This window comes from Salmo salar, chromosome 13 (genome assembly GCF_965601325.2).
Source record: "Salmo salar chromosome 13, fSalSal1, whole genome shotgun sequence".
Taxonomy (NCBI): domain Eukaryota; kingdom Metazoa; phylum Chordata; class Actinopteri; order Salmoniformes; family Salmonidae; genus Salmo; species Salmo salar.
This window is the reverse complement of record NC_138303.1, coordinates 24,326,378-24,351,953: the sequence shown is the minus strand read 5'-3', so window position 1 is coordinate 24,351,953 and position 25,576 is coordinate 24,326,378. Positions and strand designations below refer to the sequence as shown.

The 25,576-nt window shown below is 45.2% G+C and overlaps 1 protein-coding gene across 1 annotated transcript; it reads left to right on the top strand.

Moving 5' to 3' along the window:
* The first annotated feature begins 1,544 nt into the window (after positions 1 to 1,544).
* On the top strand, positions 1,545 to 25,245 carry LOC106566621 (interleukin-17 receptor C). Its single transcript, XM_045693049.2, is given in 18 exon segments — positions 1,545 to 1,812; positions 2,017 to 2,423; positions 9,519 to 9,543; positions 9,998 to 10,126; positions 10,565 to 10,675; positions 10,849 to 10,955; positions 11,103 to 11,211; positions 13,010 to 13,051; positions 14,621 to 14,760; positions 14,882 to 14,938; positions 15,078 to 15,135; positions 15,237 to 15,475; positions 15,565 to 15,627; positions 15,755 to 15,806; positions 16,249 to 16,344; positions 19,496 to 19,534; positions 19,807 to 20,583; positions 20,586 to 25,245. Coding segments are annotated over 17 exon segments (2,193 nt in total). The 5' UTR covers positions 1,545 to 1,812; positions 2,017 to 2,306; the 3' UTR covers positions 20,618 to 25,245.
* Positions 25,246 to 25,576: the final 331 nt, after the last annotated feature.

Genomic DNA, 25,576 nt, shown 5'->3' with positions numbered 1-25,576 from the left:
TTATACTACTGTTAGTAAGCCCCTTCAGATTGACAGTGAACCAATATTATTCAAATATCACCAACGACTCACATTCCATTCTCCCACAAAGTCAGTGAACCCACTGGCATCAACAGTAGACTGTATGCAAAGCATCTGGAGCCTCATGCCATAACACAGATGTTTTCCAGCCAAGCTTTTGAGTAGTAGGTTGTGTTTGTAAATAAACAGTTATTAACAGAGGCAGAGCAGTTTTCATTCAAGTTTAAAGGGACAATATGTCATTACTACATACATTTTTGGACTTATACATTAATGATATATACCCATTTATTCTTGAAGAATATAACCTAATAAGGCCTCATGAGCTTAGTTCAAGATGAGCACTTTACCCGCTGCACCTTGGTCCAATCCTTACGACGCCCATGACAGTTATTGTTTGAACTGCAGATTGCCCCCTTTAAAATGAACTGTATTCAGAACAAATGTTTATGTGTTTACCCTATCTATCATTCTACCATTGTGTGTGGGCTTATAAGTGCCTGTTGCATACATTTTGAAATGCTCTTTTGTAAAATAAAATAAGTGTGTATTATTTTGTAAATATCCTTCACTTTGATATTAGCTGTTGGCCTCATAAAAAGAACTGCTGCATTTATGCTTTCTATAGACGTTCTTGTTCTATGTATTATCTATGGTAAGTTTGTCTTAGAGTCCATCATGCTTATCTTTTTGACAGCAGCTAAGCAAACATTCATCAACATTATTCCATCAGGCATCCGTGTGGAAAAGCTGCCTATTTAAAGCTTGTCAACATTGCAGGTGCGTGATGATAGGTTCTGTCAATTAAACTGAACTCAGAACAACCTGTAATTTCTGCCCCACTCAACCGAGTGATGTTATCAGTAAAACAAATGAGCTGACAGCTGGTTGATGTTGCGAAACAACAAGCCAGACTTACAGGACTGATCCGGTGAAAAATATGGAGAAACTACTGTATGAATGGCATAGAGTACATACTGTACCTGGCATAGCCCATCTCTAACCTACATCTAACCATCTCATTCATACCCCGGCTTAGTCAACAAGCTAACTAACAAACTAAGTTTGTTTCAACATTTTCCAGATGTGTGAAACAAAGTAATGCAAAATAAAAATAAAATGTGTGTGTGTGTGTGTGTGTGTGTGTGTGTGTGTGTGTGTGTGTGTGTGTGTGTGTGTGTGTGTGTGTGTGTGTGTGTGTGTGCCTGTGCCTGTGCCAATTAATTCCTGGAATCAGACCATAAAGCATGAAACAGCTGAAACCTGACAGCCTGCCCTGAGAGTGGCTGTGGAACAAACACTGCCTACTTTAGGTATTTACCTCAGTTCACCTCTCATGCCAATCTCAGGTCACTGGTTAATGGTTAAGCTCTTATGGAGAAAGAAAAGCTAACAATGTTTCATTTCAGGCTGATAAGACTCAACCTTAGGGGTTTAGCCTACTGTAACTGAACTTCTGTACATTCTGTGCCTGCCTGTTAGTGGACTATGGAAAGCAACAGAGTCCGTATAAGCATAATTTTCAGAAACACTGGACTCATGGTTTACTAAAAAAGCTAAATAGCAAGAAATCTAACTGCCAACTCCATGCAGTGCATTTGAGCCACCTTTTCAGGTAAACACACCTCCCCTCTGTCCTCCCCCTGACTGTCACACACTCACTCTACATTCAGAGAATGCCATTTGAGATATTTTCAGGAGATTGGGTGTAGTGTCACAGAGAACCCGCATCGCTAGCTAGAGAACTGTCGATCAACCTGATACAGGAGGTGCATGTCCACACAAACAACTGTAAGTGAAATTGAAGTTAGCTTTTGAAATTGAAATATTAATTAGTTGCTCTGCATCAATATATGAATTACATACAGTTACACATACTGTGCTTGAGAAATGTATCTTATTCAATACAGAAATGTAGCCTGCTTAAAGTTTTAGTAGCCTACTTCAGCTTGCAATTAATTAACTACCCCCCCCCCCCCCCCTTCTCTCTCTCAGCCAGGTTGGATCCTGTTAACCCTACCTGTCTCCAGCAGCGCAGGATCTTCGGCAGGTCCCGTTTCAGTGCCCAGGAAGAACTCACTGAGAAACACTGTGACTTTGGGGGACTGCCAGTACATGTTGGGTTGTGACAATTATAATTATCTTGCCTCTAGGTAATGGTGTTGGAATCAGTCTGATCTGCGCAACTACCTTCACTTTTCCAGACAGACTTTTCGGACAGGGCGCTGGCACAGGAAGGCCTGAACCTTGGACGCATAAGCGCTGTACGGGGTGTTGTAGTGCCAATGGCTCGCCTGTTCCCTTGCACTCACTTTGTCCTACTGTTACTGCTGCAGCTAAGGTCCCCATCTGCAGGTGCACTAGAGATGATAGATGGCGCACATCGACTCACCTGCGACCAGGTAAAAGGAGCAAATTAACATTAGACCTGTCAGGTTTTCTTGAATTGTTTATAGATTTTTTGTATTATTTCAATTATAAAGCTAATAGTGCAAGTACTGTATTTAGACTACATACTGATAAGGTATAGCTATTGCATGGAAGTATGATTGGTAAGTATCCTTGGGACGTCCTTACTCCATTGAAGTTGACATTTAAAATGGTTAAGGTAAGGGTTAGGTAAGGGTTATGGTTAAGGTCAAGGTAAGGGTAGGGGTTAAGGTTAGGGTTAGGTTTTAGAGTAAGGACGTCCCAAGGATCCCGGATAGCACTGACCAATATGGTGAGTCGGGACGCTATCAAAAACTTTAACATTTGTAACAAGCATGGTAACAAGCATTTGTTGTTGCACCTCTGTAATTACAGGCTGCAATTACCACCAGTTACATGTTGTTAATACAGTGTAACTAGGAGTTATTACAATTAACTACAATACTTGTTATAGTATAACAATAAGGACCCCTTAAAATGAAGCGTTACTGTATGGCTGTATAGTTTTAGCATTATGACAATCTACTCAGATTGTTCTCTGATGATACTGGATGGGGTCATGGAATGTTTTGGCCTGTAGTTTCCATTAAGTCATATGTTACAACAATGTTTGAATATAACTGCTTATGAGAATCCCACCTGTACCACCCTATTAATTTTGTATACTCAGGTCAGCCGATGATCAGCCATATATGTGTGTGCTTGGATGTGCATGTGCACACTTGTGTTGCTTTCTTTACCACATGCAAATTAATGTGGGCTGTGTATGTGTTTATATGAGTGGGTGGGGGGTGAGCTGTCATATGTGGAGGACACATGTAAAAACCAACCACACAGACAATCTTTAGTTCACTTGCACGCACCATGCACAGCCATTTGCCGTATCTAGCAGGAGGCTGTCAGAAAGAAATCACAACTAGAATACCTGCAACTCTCTCTGAGGAAACTACATTTTTTTTATCTAGTCTGGGATACAGTGCATTGGGAAAGTATTCAGACCCCTTGACTTTTTCAACACTTTGCTACATTACAGCCTTATTCTAAAATTGTCTTTTTCCCTCTTCAATCTACACACAATACCCCATAATGACAAGCAAAAACAGGTTTTTATAAATATTTACAAGCTTGGCACACCTGTATTTGGGGAGGTTCTCCCACATTCCTCTCTGCAGATCCTCTCAAGCTCTGCCAGGTTGGAAGGGGAGTGTCGCTGCACAGCTATTTTCAGGTCTCTCCAGAGATGTTTGATCGGGTTCAAGTCTGAGCTCTGGCTGGGCAACTCAAGGACATTCAGAGACTTGTCCCGAAGCCACTCCTGCGTTGTCTTGGCTGTGTGCTTAGGGTCGTTGTCCTGTTGGAAGGTGAACCTTCGCCCCAGTCTAAGGTCCTGAGACCTCTGGAGCAGTTTTTCATCAAGAGCAGTTTTTCATCAAGGATCTCTCTGTACTTTGCTCCATTCATCTTTCCCTCGATCCTGACTAGTCTCCCAGTCCCTGCTGCTGAACAACACCCCCACAGCATGATGCTGCCACCACCATGGTTCACTGTAGGGATGGTGCCAGGTTTCTTCCAGACGTGAGGTTTGGCATTCAGGTCAAAGACTTCAATCTTGTTCAAGAGACCAGATAATCTTGTTTCTCATGGTCTGAGAGTCCTTTAGGTGCCTTTAGGCAAACTCCAAGTGGACTATCATGTGCCTTTTATGAAGGAGTGGCTTCCATCTGGCCACTCTACCATAAAGGCCTGATTGGTGGAGTGCTGCAGAGATGGTTGTCCTTCTGGAAGATTCTCTCATCTCCACAGAGGAACTCTGGAGCTCTGTCAAAGGTACCATCAAGTTTTTGGTCACCTCCCTGACCAAGGCATTTCTCCCCCGATTGCTCAGTTTGGCCAGGTGGCTAGCTCTAGGAAGAATCTTGGGGGTTCCAAACTTATTCCATTTAAGAATGATGGAGGCCACTGAGTTCTTGGGGACCTTGAATGCTGCAGACATTTTTTGGTACCCTTCCCCAGATCTGTGCCTCATCACAATCCTGTCTCGGAACTCTATGGACAATTCCTTTGACCTCTTGGCTTGGTTTCTGCTCTGACATGCACTGTCAACTGCGGAATCTTATATAGACAGGTGTGTGCCTTTCCAAATCATATCCAATTCTTGAATTTACCACAGGTGGACTCCAATCAAGTTGTAGAAACATCTCCAGGATGATCAATGGAAACAGGATGCACCTGAGCTCAATTTCGAGTCTCATAGCAAAGGGTCTGAATGCTTATGTACAGTTGAAGTTGGAAGTTTACATACACTTAGGTTGGAGTCATTAAAACTTGTTATTCAACCACTACACACATTTCTTGTTAACAAACTACAGTTTTGGCAAGTCGGTCAGGACATCTACTTTGTGCATGACGCAAGTAATTTTTCCAACAATTATTTACAGACAGATTATTTCACTTATAATTCACTTTATCACAATTCCAGTGCGTCAGAAGTTTCCATACACTAAGTTGACTGTGCCTTTAAACAGATTGGAAAATTCCAGAAAATGATGTCATGGCTTTAGAAGCTTCTGATAGGCTAATTGACATCATTTGAGTCAATTGGAGGTGTACCTGTGGATGTATTTCAAGGCCTACCTTCAAACGCAGTGCCTCTTTGCTTGACATCATGGGAAAATCTAAAGAAATCAGCCAAGACCTCAGAACAAAAATTGTAGACCTCCACAAGTCTGGTTCATCCTTGGGAGCAATTTCCAAATGCCTGAAGGTACCACGTTCATCTGTACAAACAATAGTATGCAAGTATAAACACCATGGGACCACGCAGCCGTCATCCAGCTCAGGAAGGAGACACGTTCTGTCTCCTAGAGATGAACGTACTTTGGTGCGAAAAGTGCTAATCAATCCCAGAACAACAGCAAAGGACCTTGTGAAGATGCTGGAGGAAACAGGTACAAAAGTCTCTATATCTGTAAGGGCTGTCTTCATGAATGGACCAAAACGCAGCAGAGTTAATGTTCGTCATATTTAATAAAGCAAAAGAGAACACTATACAAAACAAACTGAGAAAACCGACAGCCAACAGTCCTGTCAGGTGCAAACACACTAAACAAGAAACAATTACCCACAACCCCAAGGAAAAACACCTGCCTTCAATTGGGAGTCCAACCCCAATTAACTAACACATACCACAAACCTCTGCCACGTCCTGACCAAAACTAATACAATTACGCCCTCTGCTGGTCAGGACGCGACAGTACTCCCCCTCAAGGTGCAGACCCCGGAATGCACCTTAAAAAAAGAAAACACAAAAATCCCCAATACCCCAACAAAAGCAATAAACAATACCCCCTAAACAATAAGGGAGGGAAGGGAGGGTGGCTGCTGTCAACGACGGCACTGTGCTACACCCTCCCTCCCTCCCCAACCCACCTATCCTGGAGGTGGCTCAGGTGCGGGACGTGAACCTCGCTCCACCTTCGGTGTCGCCCACTTCGGTGGCGCCGATAACTGCGCCGGACAGACGGGCCACTTGGGCTGACCCTGGCAGACGGACCACTCTGGCTGGGCCGGAGGACAGGCGGACCACTCGGGCTGGTCCGGAGGACAGGCGGGCCACTCGGGCTGGGCCGGAGGACAGGCGGGCCACTCGGGCTGGGCCGGAGGACAGGCGGGCCACTCGCGCTGGGCCGGAGGACAGGCGGGCCACTCGGGCTGGGCCGAAGGACAGGCGGGCCACTCGGGCTGGGCGGGGCGGCGGGCCACCGGCGGGCCGGAGGCAGGCGGGCCACTCGGGCTGGGTCGGAGGACAGGCGGGCCACTCTGGCTGGGCCGGAGGACAGGCGGACCACTCGGGCTGGGCGGGGCGGCGGGCCACCGGGCGGGCCGGAGGCAGGCGGGCCACTCGGGCGGGCCGGAGGCGGCGGGCCCTCGGGCGGGCCGTAGGACAGGCGGGCCACTCGGGCTGGGCCGGAGGACAGGCGGGCCTCTCGGGCTGGGCCGGAGGACAGGCGGGCCACTCGGGCTGGGCCGGAGGACAGGTGGGCCACTCGGGCTGATCCTGACTGACGGGCCACTCTGGCAGCTCCGAACAGTCAGGGCACTCTGGCAGCCCGAACAAGCAGACCACTCTGGCAGATCCTGACTGACGGGCCACTCTGGCAGCTCTGAACAGGCAGGGCACTCTGGCAGCCCCGAACAGGCAGGCCACTCTGGCAGATCCGGACTGTCGGGCCACTCTGGCAGCTCCGAACAGGCAGGGCACTCTGGCAGCCCCGAACAGGCAGGCCACTCTGGCAGATCCGGACTGTCGGGCCACTCTGGCAGCTCCGAACAGGCAGGGCACTCTGGCAGCCCCGAACAGGCGGGCCACTCTGGCAGCTCCGGGCAGACGGGCCACTCTGGCATCTCCGGGCAGTCAGGCCACTCTGACTGATCCGGGCAGTCAGGCCTCTCTGGCATCTCTGAACAGGCAGGGCACTCTGGCAGCCCCGAACAGGCGGGCCACTCTGGCAGCTCCGGGCAGACGGGCCACTCTGGCAGCTCCGGGCAGACGGGCCACTCTGGCAGCTCCGGGCAGTCGGGCCACTCTGGCAGCTCCGGGCAGTCGGGCCACTCTGGCAGCTCCAGGCATTCGGGCCACTCTGGCAGCTCCGGGCAGTCGGGCCACTCTGGCTGATCCGGGCAGTCGGGCCACTCTGGCTGATCTGGGCAGTCGGGCCACTCTGGCAGCTCCGGGCAGACGGGCCACTCTGGCAGCTCCGGGCAGACGGGCCACTCTGGCAGCTCCGGGCAGACGGGCCACTCTGGCAGCTCCTGACTAGCGGGCGGCTCTGGCGACTCCTGACAGGCGGGCAGCTCTGGCGACTCCTGACTGGCGGGCAGCTCTGGCGACTCCTGACTGGCGGGCAGCTCTGGCGACTCCTGACTGGCGGGAAGCTCTGGCGACTCCTGACTGGCGGGCAGCTCTGGCGACTCTTGACTGGCGGACAGCTCTGGCGCCTCTTGACTGGCGGACAGCTCTGGCGACTCTTGACTGGCAGGAAGCTCTGGCAGCTCCTGACTGGCGAGGCTGGGCTGGCACACTAGACGCCTGATGCGTGGGGCTGGTACTGGACGTGCCAGCCTGGAGACACGCACCTCAGGGCTAGTGCGGGGAGCTGGCCTGGGGCTCCATCCTTGCCCCGCAAAACTGCCCTTGTGCTCCCCCCCAAAAAATTATTGGGGCTGCCTCTCGAGTTTACTTAACTCTTCCATAGCCCTGGAAACGCTCATCCTTATCTCCGCCCACATCCATCCTTCTTCCTCGTTCCTCCGCTGCTTGGTCCTGGTTTGGTGGGTAATTCTGTAAGGGCTGTCTTCAGGAATGGACCAAAACGCAGCAGAGTTAGTGTTCGTCATATTTAATAAAGCAAAAGAGAACACTACACAAAACAAACTGAGAAAACCAACAGCCAACAGTCCTGTCAGGTGCAAACACACTAAACAAGAAACAATTACCCACAACCCCAAGGAAAAACACACACTACTATATAGGACTCCCAATCAAAGGCAACTCAACACACCTGCCTTCAATTGGGAGTCCAACCCCAATTAACTAACACATACCACAAAACTTCTGCCACGTGACATGACAATATCAACAGTAAAACAAGTCCTATATCGACATAATCTGAAAGGCCACTCAGCAAGGAAGAAGCCACTGCTCCAAAACCGCCAAAAAAAAGCCAGACTACAATTGCAACTGCACATGGGGACAAAGATCGTACTTTTTGTGGAAATGTCCTCTGGTCTGATAAAACAAAAATAGAACTGTTTGTCCATAATGACCATCGTTATGTTTGGAGGAAAAAGGAGAGGCTTACAAGCCGAAGAACACCATCCCAACCGTGAAGCACGGGGGTGGCAGCATCATGTTGTGGGGGTGTTTTGCTGCAGGAGGGACTGTTGCACTTCACAAAATATATGGCATCATGAGGAGTAAAATGATGTGGAAGTTAAAGCTTGGTCGCAAATCGGTCTTCCAAATGGACAATGACCCCAAGCATACTTCCAAAGTTGTGGTAAAATGGCTTAAGGACAACAAAGTAAAGGTATTGGAGTGGCCATCACAAAGCCCTGACCTCAATCCTATAAAAAACCTGTGGGTAGAACTGGAAAGCGTGTTCGAGCAAGAAGGCCTACAAACCTGACTCAGTTACACCAGCTCTGTCTGGAGGAATGGGCCAAAATTCACCCAACTTATTGTGGGAAGCTTGTGGAAGGCTTCCCAAAACATTTGACCCAAGTTAAACAATTTAAAGGCAATGCTACCAAATAGTGTATGTAAACTTCTGACCCACTGGGAATGTGATGAAAGAAATAAAAGCTGAAATAAATCATTCTCTCTACTATTATTCTGACATTTCACATTCTTTAAGTAAAGTGGTGATCCTAGCTGACCTAAGACAGGGAATTTTTACTAGGATAAAATGTCTTGAATTGTGAAAAACTGAGTTTAAATGTATTTGGCTAAGGTGTATATAAACTTCAGACTTCAACTGTAAACAAGGTATTTCTGTTTTCACTTTGTCATTGTGGGGTATTGTGTGTAGATGGATGAGGATTTACATTTTTTTCTAATCCATTTTAGAACAAGGGTTAACATAACAAAATGTGGAAAACGGGAATGGGTCAGCGCTGGTTAAACACTTGATCAGTTTGAGTGAGCAGATTTATGTTTTGATTGACAGATGTGATGTACCTCAGTCTGTACTGTAGCACACACAGACACATCAAAGTTTTAATGCTCATTATGTATTCATGACCAGGCCAGAGCGTGACACCCAATCCTAGGGCTTGAGTGTTCCATCTCCACTGCTGTTGACCATTTCCAAGAATACGGTTCTGGGAGCAAGGTCATGAGAATTGACCTCTAGTGTAGTTGTATTACAATTAGAGCAGTTAAACGGAAGAGCATGTGTCACGTATATTAAGTGGAAGTATTACTATGTATTTAAATAATAATTACACAATCAGATGTCTGGTCTGGTATGTTGTAGGAAATCACTCTCTCTGTGCTTTTTCCTTAGGGCCTGACTGACTGCAGTGTAAAAGGTGAGACCATACAAAGCACCATATATAGTCCATTATAAGCCAAAATATATTAGAACACTTATCATGACATTGTGATAGGTTAATCCTTCCCGCTTCCTTTGTCTCTCTCTCTCTGTTTCTCTCTCTCTCTCTCTCTCTCTCGCTCTTTCAATTCAATTCAATTCAATTCAAGGGTCTTTATTGGTATGGGAAACATGTTAACATTGCCAAAGCAAGTGAAGTAGATAATATATAAAAGTGAAATAAACAATAAAAATTAACAGTAAACATTACACTCACAGAAGTTCCAAAAGAATGAAGACATTACAAATATCATATTGTGTATATATTCAGTGTTGTAACGATGTGCTCTCTCTCTCTCTCTCTCTCTCTCTCTCTCTCTCTCTCTCTCTCTCTCTCTCGCTCTCTCTCTCTCTCTCTCTCTCTTGATTTCTCTGCCCCTTCTGCATCTTAGATGTTGCCCTTCCTGGCATGAAGGGTCCTGTGAAAGTTAGCCGGCTGGAGCTCAGCGTGTTTCTGTGTTGCATCAACGGCCAATACTGCAAACCCTGCCTGCGAGTCACAGTCTTCTTCACAATCAAAGGTAGCCCTACGGCTTCAACCATTCAGCTGCAGCAGACACTATCATCATAGGCAACTGTGATGTCTGGATGCTATTCCACAGTCTTTGGTCCATAGTCTACCATATCACTATCCCGAACTACACAACTAACCTTGACTCCAACAGGAAGTCACTGTGCCTGGGACAGGAGCATGCCATACCTACAGCAGGATTGTATTGATAGGTTGTATTGATAGGTTGTATTGATGTATTGATAGGTTGTATTGATAGGTTGTATTGATGTATTGATAGGTTGTATTGATAGGTTGTATTGATGTATTGATAGGTTCTATTGATAGGTTGTATTGATAGGTTGTGGGGCTTTTGCAGGTTATTCTTAACTCTTGCTGTTCACATTTGTTGATGCTGTTTCTGCTGTTCTCAGCACATTACATGTTGTTGCTGTTTCTGCTGTTCCAGATAAGAATGAGGACCAGGAAGTGTCTGGTGACTACGGTGACGAAGATGACAGCTCTAACCAGAAGGAATTAAGAGAAGAGAGTCTCCTAGGGATGCCACGCAGCACAACAGGTCATCAAAAATAGTGTGTCAAAAGAGAGAAAACACACCCACACACACTCCTTGGGCGTACAAGTCGGCCAAGTAAAATAAATGAAAGTCACTCAATCTAAACTTGTGGTTGACTGTTCATGTGTCTTTTGCACTTTCCCATGGTAAATAACTTGCTTTGTTGTCTCTCCTAGCAGCTTCTGTAACCGTGTGTTACAGCTACCCAAACATTTTGAATCGCTGCAAAGAAGTGACATTTACATTGATCCATTCAGCTCTGGGGGACCAGCACCCCCCTGAGGTACACATTCCCTTTATCGCCTCTCATTAAACTGTTGTCTATTAAAAATGTTAGGGTTATTTTGGGTAACTTTGGCCACTGCTAGGGTTGTTTAGTTGACAGAACATATAGCCTAGCATGTAATAGGTTCATGTTTGACTTCCGTAGCTGAGGCTGTCCTTATTGTTGGAGCCAGAGCCAGTACAATATGGAAGTCCAGTCAATGTCCACGCATTAAATACCTCAGTTACCACCACTATCCCCTCCTTAGAAGATGGTAAGTGGCATTCTTTATACCACAATACCATAGCTGTACTATAAAGATGTTATTGATATGCATACACTACCGGTCAAAACTTATAGAACACCTACTCATTCAAGGGTTTTTCTTAATTTTTTACTATTTTCTACATTGTAGAATAATAGTGAAGACATCAAAACTATGAAATAACACATATGGGATCATGTAGTAACCAAAAAAGTGTTTAGCAAATCAAAATATATTTCATATTTGAGATTCTTCCAATAGCCACCCTTTGCCTTAATGACAACTTTGCACACTCTTGGTAGTCTCTCAACCAGCTTCACCTGGAATGCTTTCCCAACAGTCTTGAAGGAGTTCCCACATATGCTGAGCACTTGTTGGGTGCTTTTCCTTCACTCTGCGGTCCGAGTCATCCCAAACCATCTCAATTGGGTTGAGGTTGGGGGATTGTGGAGGCCAGGTCATCTGATGCAGCACTCCATCACTCTTCTTCTTGGTAAAATAGTCCTTACACAGCCTGGAGGTGTGTTTTGGGTCATTGTCCTGTTGAAAAACAAATGATAGTCCCACTAAGCCCAAACCAGATGGGATGGCGCATCGCTGCAGAATGCTGTGGTGCTGTGGTGCCTTAAATTCTAAATAAATCACAGACAGTGTCACCAGCAAAGCAATCCCCACCATCACACCTCTTCCTCCATGCTTCACGGTGGGAACCACACATGCGGAGATCATCCGTTCACACACACCGCGTCTCACAAAGACACGGCGATCGGAACCATCTCCAATTTGGACTCATCAGACCAAAGGACAGATTTCCACTGGTCTAATGTCTATTGCTCGTGTTTCTTGGCCAAAGCAAGTCTATTCTTCTTATTGGTGTCCTTTAGTAGTGGTTTCTTTGCAGCAATTCGACCATGAAGGCCTGATTCACGCAGTCTCCTCTGAACAGTTGATGTTGAGATGTGTCTAATACTTGAACTCTGTGAAGCATTTATTTGGACTGCAATCTGAGCTGCAGTTAATTCCTCATTTCTGAGGCTGGTAACTCTAATGAACTTATCCTCCACAGCAGAGGTAACTCTGGGTCTTCCATTCTTGTGGCAGTGCTCATGAGAGCCAGTTTCATCATAGCGCTTGATGGTTTTGCGACTGCCCTTGAACAAACTTGAAATGTTCCATATTGACTGACCTTCATGTCTTAAAGTAAGGATGGACTGTCATTTCTCTTTGCTTATTTGACCTGCTCTTGCCATAATATGGACTTGGTCTTTTAGCAAATACATCTATCTTCTGTATAACACCCCTAGCTTGTCACAACACAACTGATTGGTTAAAACGCATTAAGAAGGAAAGAAATTCCTCAAGTTAACTTTTAAGAAGGCACACCTGTTAATTTAAATGCATTCTAGGTGACTACCTCATGAAGCTGTTTGAGAGAATGCCAAGAGTGTGCAAAGCTGTCATCAAAGCAAAGGGTGGCTATTTGAAGAATCTCAAATTTAAAATATACTTTGATTTGCTTAACACTTTTTTGGTTACTACATGATTCCATATGTGTTTTTTCATAGTTTGATGTCTTCACTATTATTCTACAATGTAGAAAATAGTACAAATAAAGAAAAACCTTTAATGATTAGGTGTTCCAAAACTTTTGACTCGTAGTGTACATTCCTCAGATCATGTATTTTGACTACCCTCTCTCTCTCTCTCTCTCTCTCTCTCTCTCTCTCTCTCTCTCTCTCTCTCTCTCTCTCTCTCTCTTTCTCTCTCTCTCTTTCTCTCTCTCTCTCTCCCCGTTGCTATCTCTTAGTTTGTTCCCCAGACCTAGATAGTGTTGTGAAAGAATGTGATGGTGAGTCACTGTAATTTGAAATGCAACCCTGCATCCCCATAGTATTATACTGTACCTGCTTTAGTTTAAACCTTTACATCTCTTATTGATTGACATTTGATATACAGCACCAGTCAAAAGTTTGGACACACCTACTCATTCAAGGGTTTTTCTTTATATTTACTATTTTCTACATTGTAGAATAATAGTGAAGACATCAAAACTATGAAATAACACATATGGAACCATGTAGTAACCAAAAAAAGCGTTAAACAAATCAAAATACATTTGAGATTCTTCAAAGTAGCAACCCTTTGCCTTGATGACAGCTTTGCACACTCTTGGTAGTCTCTCAACCAGCTTCACCTGGAATGCTTTTCCATCATTCTCGAAGGAGTTCCTACATACGCTGAGCACTTGTTGGCTGCTTTTCCTTCACTCTGTGGTTCAACTCATCCCAAACTATCTCAATTGGTTTGAGGTTGGGTGATTGTGGAGGCCAGGTCATGTGACGCAGCACTCCATCACTCTCCTTCTTGGTCAAATAGCCCTTACACAGCCTGGAGGTGTGTTTGGTCATTGTCCTGTTGAAAACAAATGATAGTCCCATTAAGCCCAAACCAGATGGGATGGCGTATTGCTGCAGAATGCTGTGGTAGCCATGCTGGTTAAGTGTACCTTGAATTCTAAATAAATCACAGACAGTGTCACCAGCAAAGCACCCCCACCATCACACCTCCTCCTCCATGCTTCACGGTGGAAACCACACATGCGGAGATCATCCGTTCACCTACTCTGCGTCTCACAAAGACACGGCGGTTGGAACCGAACATCTCCAATTTGGACTCATCAGACCAAAGGACAGATTTCCATAGGTTAAATGTCCATTGCTCGTGTTTCTTGGCCCAAGCAAGTCTCTTCTTCTTATTGGTGTCCTTTAGTAGTTGTTTCTTTGCAGGAATTCGACCACGAAGGCCTGATTCACGCAGTCTCCTCTGAATAGTTGATGTTGAAATGTGTCTGTTACTTGAACCCTGTGAAGTATTTATTTGGGCTGCTATTTCTGAGGCTGGTAACTCTAATGAACTTATCCTCTGCAGCAGAGGTAACTCTGGGTCTTCCTTTCCTGTTTCGGTCTGATGATGGACTGTCGTTTCACTTTGCTTATTTGAGCTGTTCTTGCCATAATATGGACTTGGTCTTTTACCAAATAGGGCTATCTTCTGTATACCACCCCTACCTTTTCATAACACAACTGATTGGCTCAAATCCATTAAGAAGGAAAGAAATTTCACAAATTAACTTTTATCAAGACACACTTGTTAATGTAAATGCATTCCAGTTGACTACCTCATGAAGCTGGTTGAGAGAATACCAAGCTTGTGTCATCAAGGCAAAGGGTGGCTACTTTGAAGAATCTCAGATATAAAATATATTTTGATTTGTTTTACACTTTTTGGTTACTACATGATTCCATATGCGTTATTTCATAGTTTTGATTATTCTACAATGTAGAAAATAGTAAAAATAAAGAAAAACATTTGAATGAATAGGTGTGTCCAAACTTTTGACTGGTTCTATATGTCTCAGTGCCCAAGCTCAGAGCTGTGATTGATAAGAAGAGAGGTGTGGCTGTGCTCCAACTGGACAGTTCTAACAAGACACCGACCAGTGACATGGGCATGTGCCAGATGTTCGGGACTGGAGAGCCTTGCAGATACAAGAATTGGGTCAGTATGTCTAAAGAATGGTCTCATCATTAGCTTGTAATGCACACATTTTTTACAAGGTCAAGCTGTGACCTCCTTACTCACTGTCACCTCTTTCTCACGCCCTTTCTTCTTCTTTCAGAGCCAGAGAGAGATGAGCATTCCTTTGAGGTCTATAGCGCCCTGTCTGTGCTTTCAGGTAAACATTGCTTGATTTTTCTGCAGCTCAGCATGCCGAATCTGAGGAACAACTTGTTTCCAATGCTGAATTGAAGATTCATGGTCATTGTCATGCAGGAGTCACTTGTGCACATTCCTTGTATGTTGCTTTACAACAGGTTTGGTGGAAGGGACAGAATCTACGCAGAGAGATCTGCCCTTTCATGAACAACAAAGGTAAGGGGTTCAATCAGATTCCTTCCCTACCGCAGAACTCTTGACTCTGGACTGGAAACGTTTGTTATTGTAACACCCAAATGTCTCCATTCTTCTCTCAGAGCTTTTCAGAAGAATGTGGGACAACAACGTGTCCGTGTCAGTGGAGGAGGCTCAGATGAACGTGGGGAACGGCACAGTGCTGAGTTGGAACGTGACTGCCCCCTGTCGCCTGGAGGGGGAACTGTGGCTGTGTAGAAAGGGCTCAGCGGGGGGGCATTGCGAGGAGTTGAAGGGCTCCAGGCAGAGGATGCACAAGCACACACATGCCGGGTGGACGCGCACTCTCCACGGACACTGGGTAAGGCCTACCGTGTGAGGTTGACTTACCCTTCACCTTTGACCTTACTGAGGACCTTACTGAACATGACTGTTGAGTTTCTGTTTCAGTTGTTTTTTCAGAAAAGAGGAGTGTTCATCAATGTGAACCCTCATCCTGCTCTGTGTGTCCAGGTAAACACTTCTCCACTGACCTGTGGACAGAGTGCACTGTTTGAATGAAATTGTGAGCCTGTACTTAATCTGAAATGCAGTACTGTAAGTGTTTATGCCTGACACCGCACTGCTTCTTGTTGTCTAGATGAAAGTACAGGGGATGGATACAAAGCTGGATCCCTTGTGTCCATTTGCAAGTACGCATTTCACCCAATATGGTCAATATGTTACATTTTACCTATAGTTCTAAACTGGTTGTATGCTGTATTTGGCTGTCCTAAGGATTGGTTAAATGGTCATCAATTCATTAATGTAACTGACCCACACTCTTAGAAAAAAGGTGCTATCTACAAACTAAAAGGGTTCATTTGCTGTCCACATATGAGAACCCTTTGCAGAACCCATGGTTCTCCTATGGAGAAAGGCAAAGAACCCTTTTGGAACCCTTTTTACTAAGAGTGAAATTTACTGGATTATTAACAGGTTAGCTCTTTGGTTAATCTGTGTCTCTATAACGCGCAGCATAGAGATTAGTGCTAAATTAGCTAAAGAGGATATTTGGCAGAAATAATGGATACAATGATGGATTATGAGGCATTGATCCACAGCTGTATATAATCAGACTGACTTCCCCTATAGCACCACGGAACCGATGGCTCCTGACTCTCCTGATAGGGCTGCTACTAATCTGTTTGGCAATACTTGGGGCCTACGTCATACATGGTGCCCTCAAAGGTTAGTGATGAAGCTATATACACTGCTCAAAATAATAAAGGGAACACTTAAACAACACAATGTAACTCCAAGTCAATCACACTTCTGTGAAATCAAACTGTCCACTTAGGAAGCAACACTGATTGACAATACATTTCACATGCTGTTGTGCAAATGGAATAGACAACAGGTGGAAATTATAGGCAATTAGCAAGACACCCCCAATAAAGGAGTGGTTCTGCAGGTGGGGACCATAGACCACTTCTCAGTTCCTATGCTTCCTGGCTGATGTTTTGGTCACTTTTGAATGCTGGCGGTGCTTTCACTCTAGTGATAGCATGAGACGGAGTCTACAACCCACACAAGTGGCTCAGGTAGTGCAGCTCATCCAGGATGGCACATCAATGCGAGCTGTGGCAAGAAGGTTTGCTGTGTCTGTCAGCGTAGTGTCCAGAGCATGGAGGCGCTACCAGGAGACAGGCCAGTACATCAGGAGACGTGGAGGAGGCCGTAGGAGGGCAACAACCCAGCAGCAGGACCGCTACCTCCGCCTTTGTGCAAGGAGGAGCAGGAGAAGCACTGCCAGAGCCCTGCAAAATGACCTCCAGCAGGCCACAAATGTGCATGTGTCTGCTCAAATGGTCAAAAACAGACTCCATGAGGGTGGTATGAGGGCCTGACGTCCACAGGTGGGGGTTGTGCTTACAGCCCAACACCGTGCAGGACGTTTGGCATTTGCCAGAGAACACCAAGATTGGCAAATTCACCACTGGCGCCCTGTGCTCTTCACAGATGAAAGCAGGTTCACACTGAGCAAGTGACAGACGTGACAGGGTCTGGAGACGCCGTGGAGAACGTTCTGCTGCCTGCAACATCCTCCAGCATGACCGGTTTGGCGGTAGGTCAGTCATGGGTTTGGGGTGGCATTTCTTTGGGGGGCCGCACAGCCCTCCATGTGCTCGCCAGAGGTAGCCTGACTGCCATTAGGTACCGAGATGAGATCCTCAGACCCCTTGTGAGACCATATGCTGGTGCGGTTGGCCCTGGGTTCCTCCTAATGCAAGACAATGCTAGACCTCATGTGGCTGGAGTGTGTCAGCAGTTCCTGCAAGAGGAAGGCATTGATGCTATGGACTGGCCCGCCCATTCCCCAGACCTGAATCCAATTGAGCACATCTGGGACATCATGTCTCGCTCCATCCACCAACGCCACGTTGCACCACAGACTGTCCAGGAGTTGGCGGATGGTTTAGTCCAGGTCTGGGAGGAGATCCCCCAGGAGACCATCCGCCACCTCATCAGGAGCATGCCCAGGCGTTGTAGGGAGGTCATACAGGCACGTGGAGGCCACACACACTACTGAGCCTCATTTTGACTTGTTTTAAGGACATTACATCAAAGTTGGATGAGCCTGTAGTGTGGTTTTCCACTTTAATTTTGAGTGTGACTCCAAATCCAGACCTCCATGGGTTGATAAATTGGATTTCCATTGATTATTTTTGTGTGATTTTGTTGTCAGCACATTCAACTATGTAAAGAAAAAAGTATTTAATAAAGTTATTTCTTTCATTCAGATCTAGGATGTGTTGTTTAAGTAGTCCCATGATTTTTTTGAGCAGTATATTATCAATATTATCAGCTATCTCTGAAGCTATCTAATCACCAAATGTATTAACTATATATGAATATAATAATATCAAATCAAATCAAATGTATTTATATAGCCCTTCTTACATCAGCTGTTATATCAAAGTGATGTACAGAAACCCAGCCTAAAACCCCAAACAGCAAGCAATGCAGGTGTAGAAGCACAGTGGCTAGGAAAAACTCCCTAGAAAGGCCAAAACCTAGGAAGAAACCTAGAGAGGAACCAGGGTATGAGGAGTGGCCAGTCCTCTTCTGGCTGTGCCGGATGGAGATTATAACAGAACATGGCCAAGATGTTCAAATATTCATAAATGACCAGCATGGTCAAATAATAGTAATCACAGTGAACAGGTCAGGGTTCCATAGCCGCAGGCAGAACAGTTGAAACTGGAGCAGCAGCACGGCCAGGTGGACTAGGGACAACAAGGAGTCATCATGCCAGGTAGTCCTGAGGCATGGGTCCTAGGGCTCAGGTCCTCCGAGAGAGAGAAAGAAAGAAAGAGAAAAAGAGAGAATTAGAGAGAGCATACTTAAATTCACACAGGACACCGGATAAGACAGGAGAAATACTCCAAATATAACTGACTGATCCTAACCCCCCGACACATAAACTACTGCAGCATAAATACTGGAGGCTGAGACAGGAGGGGTCAGGAGACACTGGGGCCCCATCCGATGATACACCCGGACAGGGCCAAACAGGCAGGATATAACCCCACCCACTTTGACAAAGTACGGCCCCCACACCACTAGAGGGATATCTTCAACCACCAACTTACCATCCTGAGACAAGGCCGAGTATAGCCCACAAAGATCTCCGCCACGGCACAACCCAAGGTGGGGCGCCAACCCAGACAGGAAGACCACGTCAGTGACTCAACCCACTCAAGTGACGCACCCCTCCTAGGGACGGCATGGAAGAGCACCAGTAAGCCAGTGACTCAGCCCCTGTAATAGGGTTAGAGGCAGAGAATCCCACTGGAGCGAGGGGAGCCGGCCAGGCAGAGACAGCAAGGGCGGTTCGTTGCTCCAGTGCCTTTCCGTTCACCTTCACACTCCTGGGCCAGACTACACTCAATCATAGGACCTACTGAAGAGATGAGTCTTCAATAAAGACTTAAAGGTTGAGACCGAGTCTGCGTCTCTCACATGGGTAGAGAGACCATTCCATAAAAATGGAGCTCTATAGGAGAAAGCCCTGCCTCCAGCTGTTTGCTTAGAAATTCTAGGGACAATTAAGAGGCCTGCGTCTTGAGACCGTAGCGTACGTGTAGGTATGTACGGCAGGACCAAATCGGAAAAGATAGGTAGGAGCAATCCCATGTAATGCTTTGTAGGTTAACAGTAAAACCTTGAGATCAGCCCTAGCCTTAACAGGAAGCCAGTGTAGGGAGGCTAGCACTGGAGTAATATGATCAAATAATACTAGCCTGGGTGCCAGCCTGACATTTTCGAGAGTGTGAAGCAAATTTATCAGATTGGCACTGAGGCTAGGACACTATAGCACGTTTTATCTCCCCCACAGGATACGTGTGGAGATGGTTGAAAGATGAGGACATAAAAGGTAAGATAAGCCTTTAAAACATTCCCTCACAATTCACTGTCTCCAATTATATCAATTATATTCTTTCTTCATGCTTCAGAAGAATAACCACCCTCTCTTTATCCCTTTTTTCTCTCTCCCTTGATCTCATTCCCTCTGCCGCTTTTCTCTTTCTGTCCTTCCCCCTCCCCCTCTCTTTTCTCTACCTTCTCTCTTTCTCTCTTGTCTCTTTCTCTCTCTCTCTCTCTCTCTCTCTCTCTCTCTCTCTCTCTCTCTCTCTCTCTCTCTTGCAGGTGCAGTAGGAGGTGGCCACATTGTGTTGCTGTACCCTCCTGACAATGATCAGGCTGTGCTGGGGTTGGTGTGTCGTCTGGGCTTGTCCCTCTCCTCTCTGGGCTTCAGTGTATCTCTAGACCTGTGGAGCCAGGCTGAGCTCAGTGTCCTGGGACCAGTGCCATGGCTCCACTCCCGGCTTGACCGCCTGCAGAGACAGGGGGGGAAAGTGGTGCTGGTGCTGACCCAGGCAGCCTGGGAGAGGGCTGAGGAGTGGGGCAGCCGGGGAAGCCGGGGCAGCCGGGGCTGGGAGAGGGATACTCTCTGGGGGAGGGGGTGTGACGAGGATGGGGAGTCAGCGGTGGGGTGTCGTTCTCCGTATTCGGATGTCTTCAGTGCCTCGCTCAGCTGCATTCTAGCGGACTACTTGCAGGGCCGCGCCGGCGAACGCTTCACCCTCGTGCAGTTTGAGTCTCTGCCTCCCGGCAGCTGCCGCCCCCTGCCTGAGCTCTTCAGGGGGCTGCCGCTCTTCAGCCTCCCCTCCCAGAGCCTGGGCTTCCTGACTGAACTGGCTTTGGGACGAGGTAGGGGGGCAGCATCAGGGCGACGAAGGCGGGCAGGGGGGCTCAGGGCAGCCTCACGGGCACTGGCTGGGGGGCTGAGAGGGTTTGTGGGGGGTTCGGCAATGTTACTGCTGGCCGGGCTGCCCCAGGACTGTGTTGGTGCAGGGGTTGAGGACCCCTGGGAGTCTGTGCCGCTGCAGCCGTGTCTCACCACCCCACTGTCCAGCCCTGACACCTGCCCAAGACCAGCGGGATGGACTGGGTCTAAGAGGGCAGGAGAGGCTGGGGAGGAACCAGGGGCCTGTTCCGCAGGATGCTAACTGTGGCACTGACATACTATAATCCGATACTGGACATTAGGGCTTCAGGAGATGGTGGTTTGAAACTGTATCTCATGCACTTTTGGAGCTACTGTCCAAAGTAGAGCATGACTTGTTAATATTGTAAATGATGCACTTTTGTGGTCCTGAAAAACTACTGTCAACTCCATTTTAGAGATTGCTCAGTTTGGCTGGGCGGCCAGCTCTAGAGAGGTTCTTGATGGTTCCAAAGTTCTTCCATTTATGGTTCCAAAGTTCTGTCCTATGTACAGTGCCTTCAGAAAGTATTCAGTCCCCTTGAATTTTTCCACCTTTTGTAACATTACAACTTAAATCTAAAATGAATGAAATAAAAACAATTCCTCATAATGACGAAGCTATAACAGGCTTTTAGAAATGTTTGCAAATAAAAATAAAAAACATACAAAAGTATTCAGACCCTTTGCTATGAGACTCGAAATTGAGCTCAGGTGCATCCTGTTTCCATTGATCATCCTTGAGATGTTTCTACAACTTGATTGGAGTCAACCTATGGTAAATTCAATTGATTGGAAATTATTTGGAAATGACACACCTGTCTATATAAGGTCCCACAGTTGACAATGCATGTCAAAGCAAAAACCAAGCCATGAGGTCGAAGGAATTGTCCGTAGAGACCCAAGAGAGCATTCTGTCGTGGCATAGATCTGGGGAAGAGTACCAAAAAAATTCTGCAGCATTGAAGGTCCCCAAAAACACAATGGCCTCATTCTTAAATGGAAGAACTTTGAAATCACCAAGAATCTCTCTAGAGCTGGCCACCCAGCCAAACTTAGCAATCGGGGAAGAAGGGCCTTGGTCAGGGAGGTGACCAAGAACCTAATGGTCCCTCTGACATAGATCTAGAGTTCCTCTGTGGCGATGGGAGAACCTTCCAGAAGGACAACCATCTCTGCAGCACTCCACCAATCAGGCCTTTATGGTAGAGTGGCCAGATGGAAGCCCTTCCTCAGTAAATGGCACATGACAGCCCGCTTGGAGTTTGCCAAAAGGCACCTAAAGACTCTCAGACCATGAGAAACAAGATTCACTGGTGTCGGGTCTTTGGGGGTACCATTAAACTGAAGACATATTTATCAATTAGCTCCCTGTAATTATTATCACGCGATTAAATTGATTAATCGTTTAATTGTAATTAACTAGGAGATCGGGGCACCAAGGAGAATATTCAGATTACAAAGCTATAATTTTCCTAATATAACTTTCCTGTACTATAATATTATATTCTATTATAGTATAGGCCGATGGTTTCTGGTTTAAATGGTGTATTTTACCTCGAGTCCAGTCTCATTCCAAACGTCGTAAATTGTTGTATCTGCACGAACCCAGTCTTTACTAAAATCATCCATACATCAATTGTCTTAAAATCATTTATTTACTACACTAAGTAATTAACAGAAAACTTACAAACAGTCATTATCGTCACAAAGGATTGGTAGAGGAATGTGCCCTTGTGGGCTAAACAGGCAGGTTGGCCTGTTGAACAATGGGTCATAAACGTTCAGCTGAGAAGTTACACAGAGTTCATTAATATTAACAATTGACAATTGAAGGCTCACTCATTCGGGAACAATTGCAATCAATATATATTTACGCTCAGTGTGTCGTCGTTCTTTGTTGGAGAGTTCGGTTCTGTTGGAGAGTCTCTCTCTCGGTTCGAATGGATCTTTCAAAGCGACATTCATTAATGTCGTCATAGAATGGTTGTTTCGTTGGTCTTCGCGTTCGATGATATAATTTACTTAGCTGCAGACTAATAATTAATATCAAAGACTTGTTCTTATTCTGTCGGTATCAATAGTCTAAAAGTTAACCACGTGGTATGGTTCACTTTCAGTAGAGGAATTGGAAGGTAAAACCTATTAGCCATGAGTGGAGGCCTGGTCTGGGGAAATGTAAATCAAGGGGTGTTTTATAGTGCCCATCGAACAGGCTTGTCCTTGAGTTGCCCAGCCAGAGCCCGGACTTGAACCCGATCGAACATCTCTGGAGAGACCTGAAAATAGCTGTGCAGGGACGCTCCCTGTCCAACCAGAGCTTGAGAGGATCTGCAGAGAGGAATGGGAGAACCTCCCCAAATACAGGTGTGCCAAGCTTGTAGCTTCCTACCCAAGAATGTCTAAAAACGTTTTTTTGCTTTGTCATTATGGGGTATTGTGTGTAGAATAATGTGTGTAGATTGATGAGGGAAAAAACTATTTCATCAATTTTAGAATAAGGCTGTAACCTAACAAAATGTGGAAAAAGTCAAGGGGTCTGAATACTTTCCAAAGGCACTGAACATAGTCATTGAACACTGGTCATTTTATAATGTTTACTTCCTGTTTTACCCATTTCATATGTATATACTGTATTCTAATCAAGGCTCACCCTATATAACTACTGCTGTACACACCTTTCAAATCAAATGTATTTATATAGCCCTTCTTACATCAGCTGATATCTCAAAGTGCTGTACAGAAACCCAGCCTAAAACCCCAAACAGCAAGCAATGCAGGTGTAGAAGCACGGTGACTAGGAAAAATTCCCTAGAAAGGCCAAAACCTAGGAAGAAACCTAGAGAGGAACCAGGCTATGAGGGGTGGCCAGTCCTCTTTTGGCTGTGCCGGGTCCTATTCATTCCTATTCATATACTGTCTATACTGTCCATACCCTCCATTATATATATATACACAGTATCAGTCAAAAGTTTGGACACACCTACTCATTCAAGGGTTTTTCTTCATTTTTTACTATTTCTATATTGTATAATAATATTGAAGACATAACAACTATGAAATAAAACATATGGAATCATGTAGTAACTAAAAAAGTATATATATGTTTATTTTAGATTTTAGATTCTTCAAAGAAGCCACCCTTTGCCTTGATGACAGCTTTGCACACTCTTGGCATTCTCTCAAACAGCTTCATGAGGTAGTGACCTAGAATGCATTTCAGATAAAGCTGTTTGAGAGAATGCTATGAGTGTGCAAAGCTGTCATCAAGGCAAAGGGTGGCTTCTTTGAAGAATCTAAAATCTAAAATAAACATATACTTTTTTAGTCCAAACTGATTGGCTGAGAGGGAAATAAATTCCACAAATTAACTGACAAGGTAGTGGTGGTATACAGAAGAAAGCCCTATTTGGTAAAATACCAAGTCCATATTATGGCAAGAACAGCTCAAATAAGAAAAGAGAAAGGACAGTCCATCATAACTTTAAGACATGAAGGTTAGTCAATCCGGAAAATTTCAAGAACTTTGTTTCTTCAAGCGCAGTCACAAAAACCATCAAGCGCTATGATGAAACTGGCTCTCCACAGGAAAGAAAGACCCAGAGTTACCTCTGCTGCAGAGGATAAGTTCATTAGAGCTACCAGCCTCAGAAATGGGGAATTAACTGCACCTCAGATTGCAGTCTAAACAAATGCTTCACAGGGTTCAAGTAACAGACACATCTCAACATCAACTGTTCAGAGGCGACTGGGTGAATCTGGCCTTCATGGTCAAATTGCTTCAAAGAAACCACTACTAAAGGACACCAATAATAAGAAGAGATGTGCTTGGGCCAAGAAACACAAGCAATGGACATTAGACCGGTGGAAATCTGTCCTTTGGTCTGATGAGTCCAAATTTGAGATGTTTGGTTCCAACCGCCGTGTCTTTGTGAGACGCAGAGTAGGTGAACAGATGATCTCAGCATGTGTGGTTCCCACCGTGAAGCATGGAGGAGGAGGTGTGATGGTGTGGGATTGCTTTGCTAGTGACACTGTCTGTGATTTATTTAGAATTCAAGGTGCACTTAACCAGCTTGGCTACCACAGCATTCTGCAGCAATACGCCATCCCATCTGGTTTGGGCTTAATGGGACTATAATTTGTTTTTCAACAGGACAATGACCCAAAACACACCTCCAGAATGTGTAATGGCTATTTGACCAAGAAGGAGAGTGATGGAGTGCTGCATCAGATGACCTGGCCTCCACAATCACCTGACCTCAACCCAATTCAGATGGTTGGGATGAGTTGGACTGCAGAGTGAAGGAAAAGCAGCCAACAAGTGCTCAGCATATGTGAGAACTCCTTCAAGACTGTTGGAAAAGCATTCCTCATGAAACTGGTTGAGAGACTACCAAGAGTGTGCAAAGTTGTCATCAAGGCAAAGGGTGGCTACTTTGAAGAATCTAAAATGTAAAATGTATTTTGATTTGTTTAACACTTTTTTGTTTGCTATATGATTCCATATGTGTTATTTCATAGTTTTGATGTCTTCACTATTATTCTACAATGTAGAAAATAGTAAATATAAAGAAAAACCCTTGAATGAGTAGGTGTGTCCAAACTTTTGACCGGTACTGTGTATATATATATATATATTTTACATAATTTCTGAATTCCTTAGTTTTTTTTGTGGGCGGGGGGTGTATTGTTTTGTGTTGTTAGGTATACTGCACTGTTGAAGGTTGAAACATAAGCATTTTGCTGCACTTGTGATAACATCTGCAAAATATGTGTACTTTATGTGACCAATAAAATGTGATTTATTTTTGTGTTCATCCCTGAACTGTAAATGGGTGATTTATTGTACTCAACCATTATCTTCGTTTCAAAATGTTATTTGGTTAATTTGTAAAGTATTTATTTTTACAGAGTGGTTTGTTGGTTAATTGTATAACATTTTATGCATTTGTGCGTTCTGTTATGGTGCAGTTCTATGTCGTGACTGGGTTATCCATCATCAGTAATAGGTATAAAGTTGTTTGATTCTATTTTCTGTTTAATTTTTTTACTGTGCGTTTAATTACTATTTCAATATTATTACTTTTTAATGTTGAATTTGCAGTTATTCTAGTCTTGAATGATTCCTGTCTGACAAAGTCTATCAGA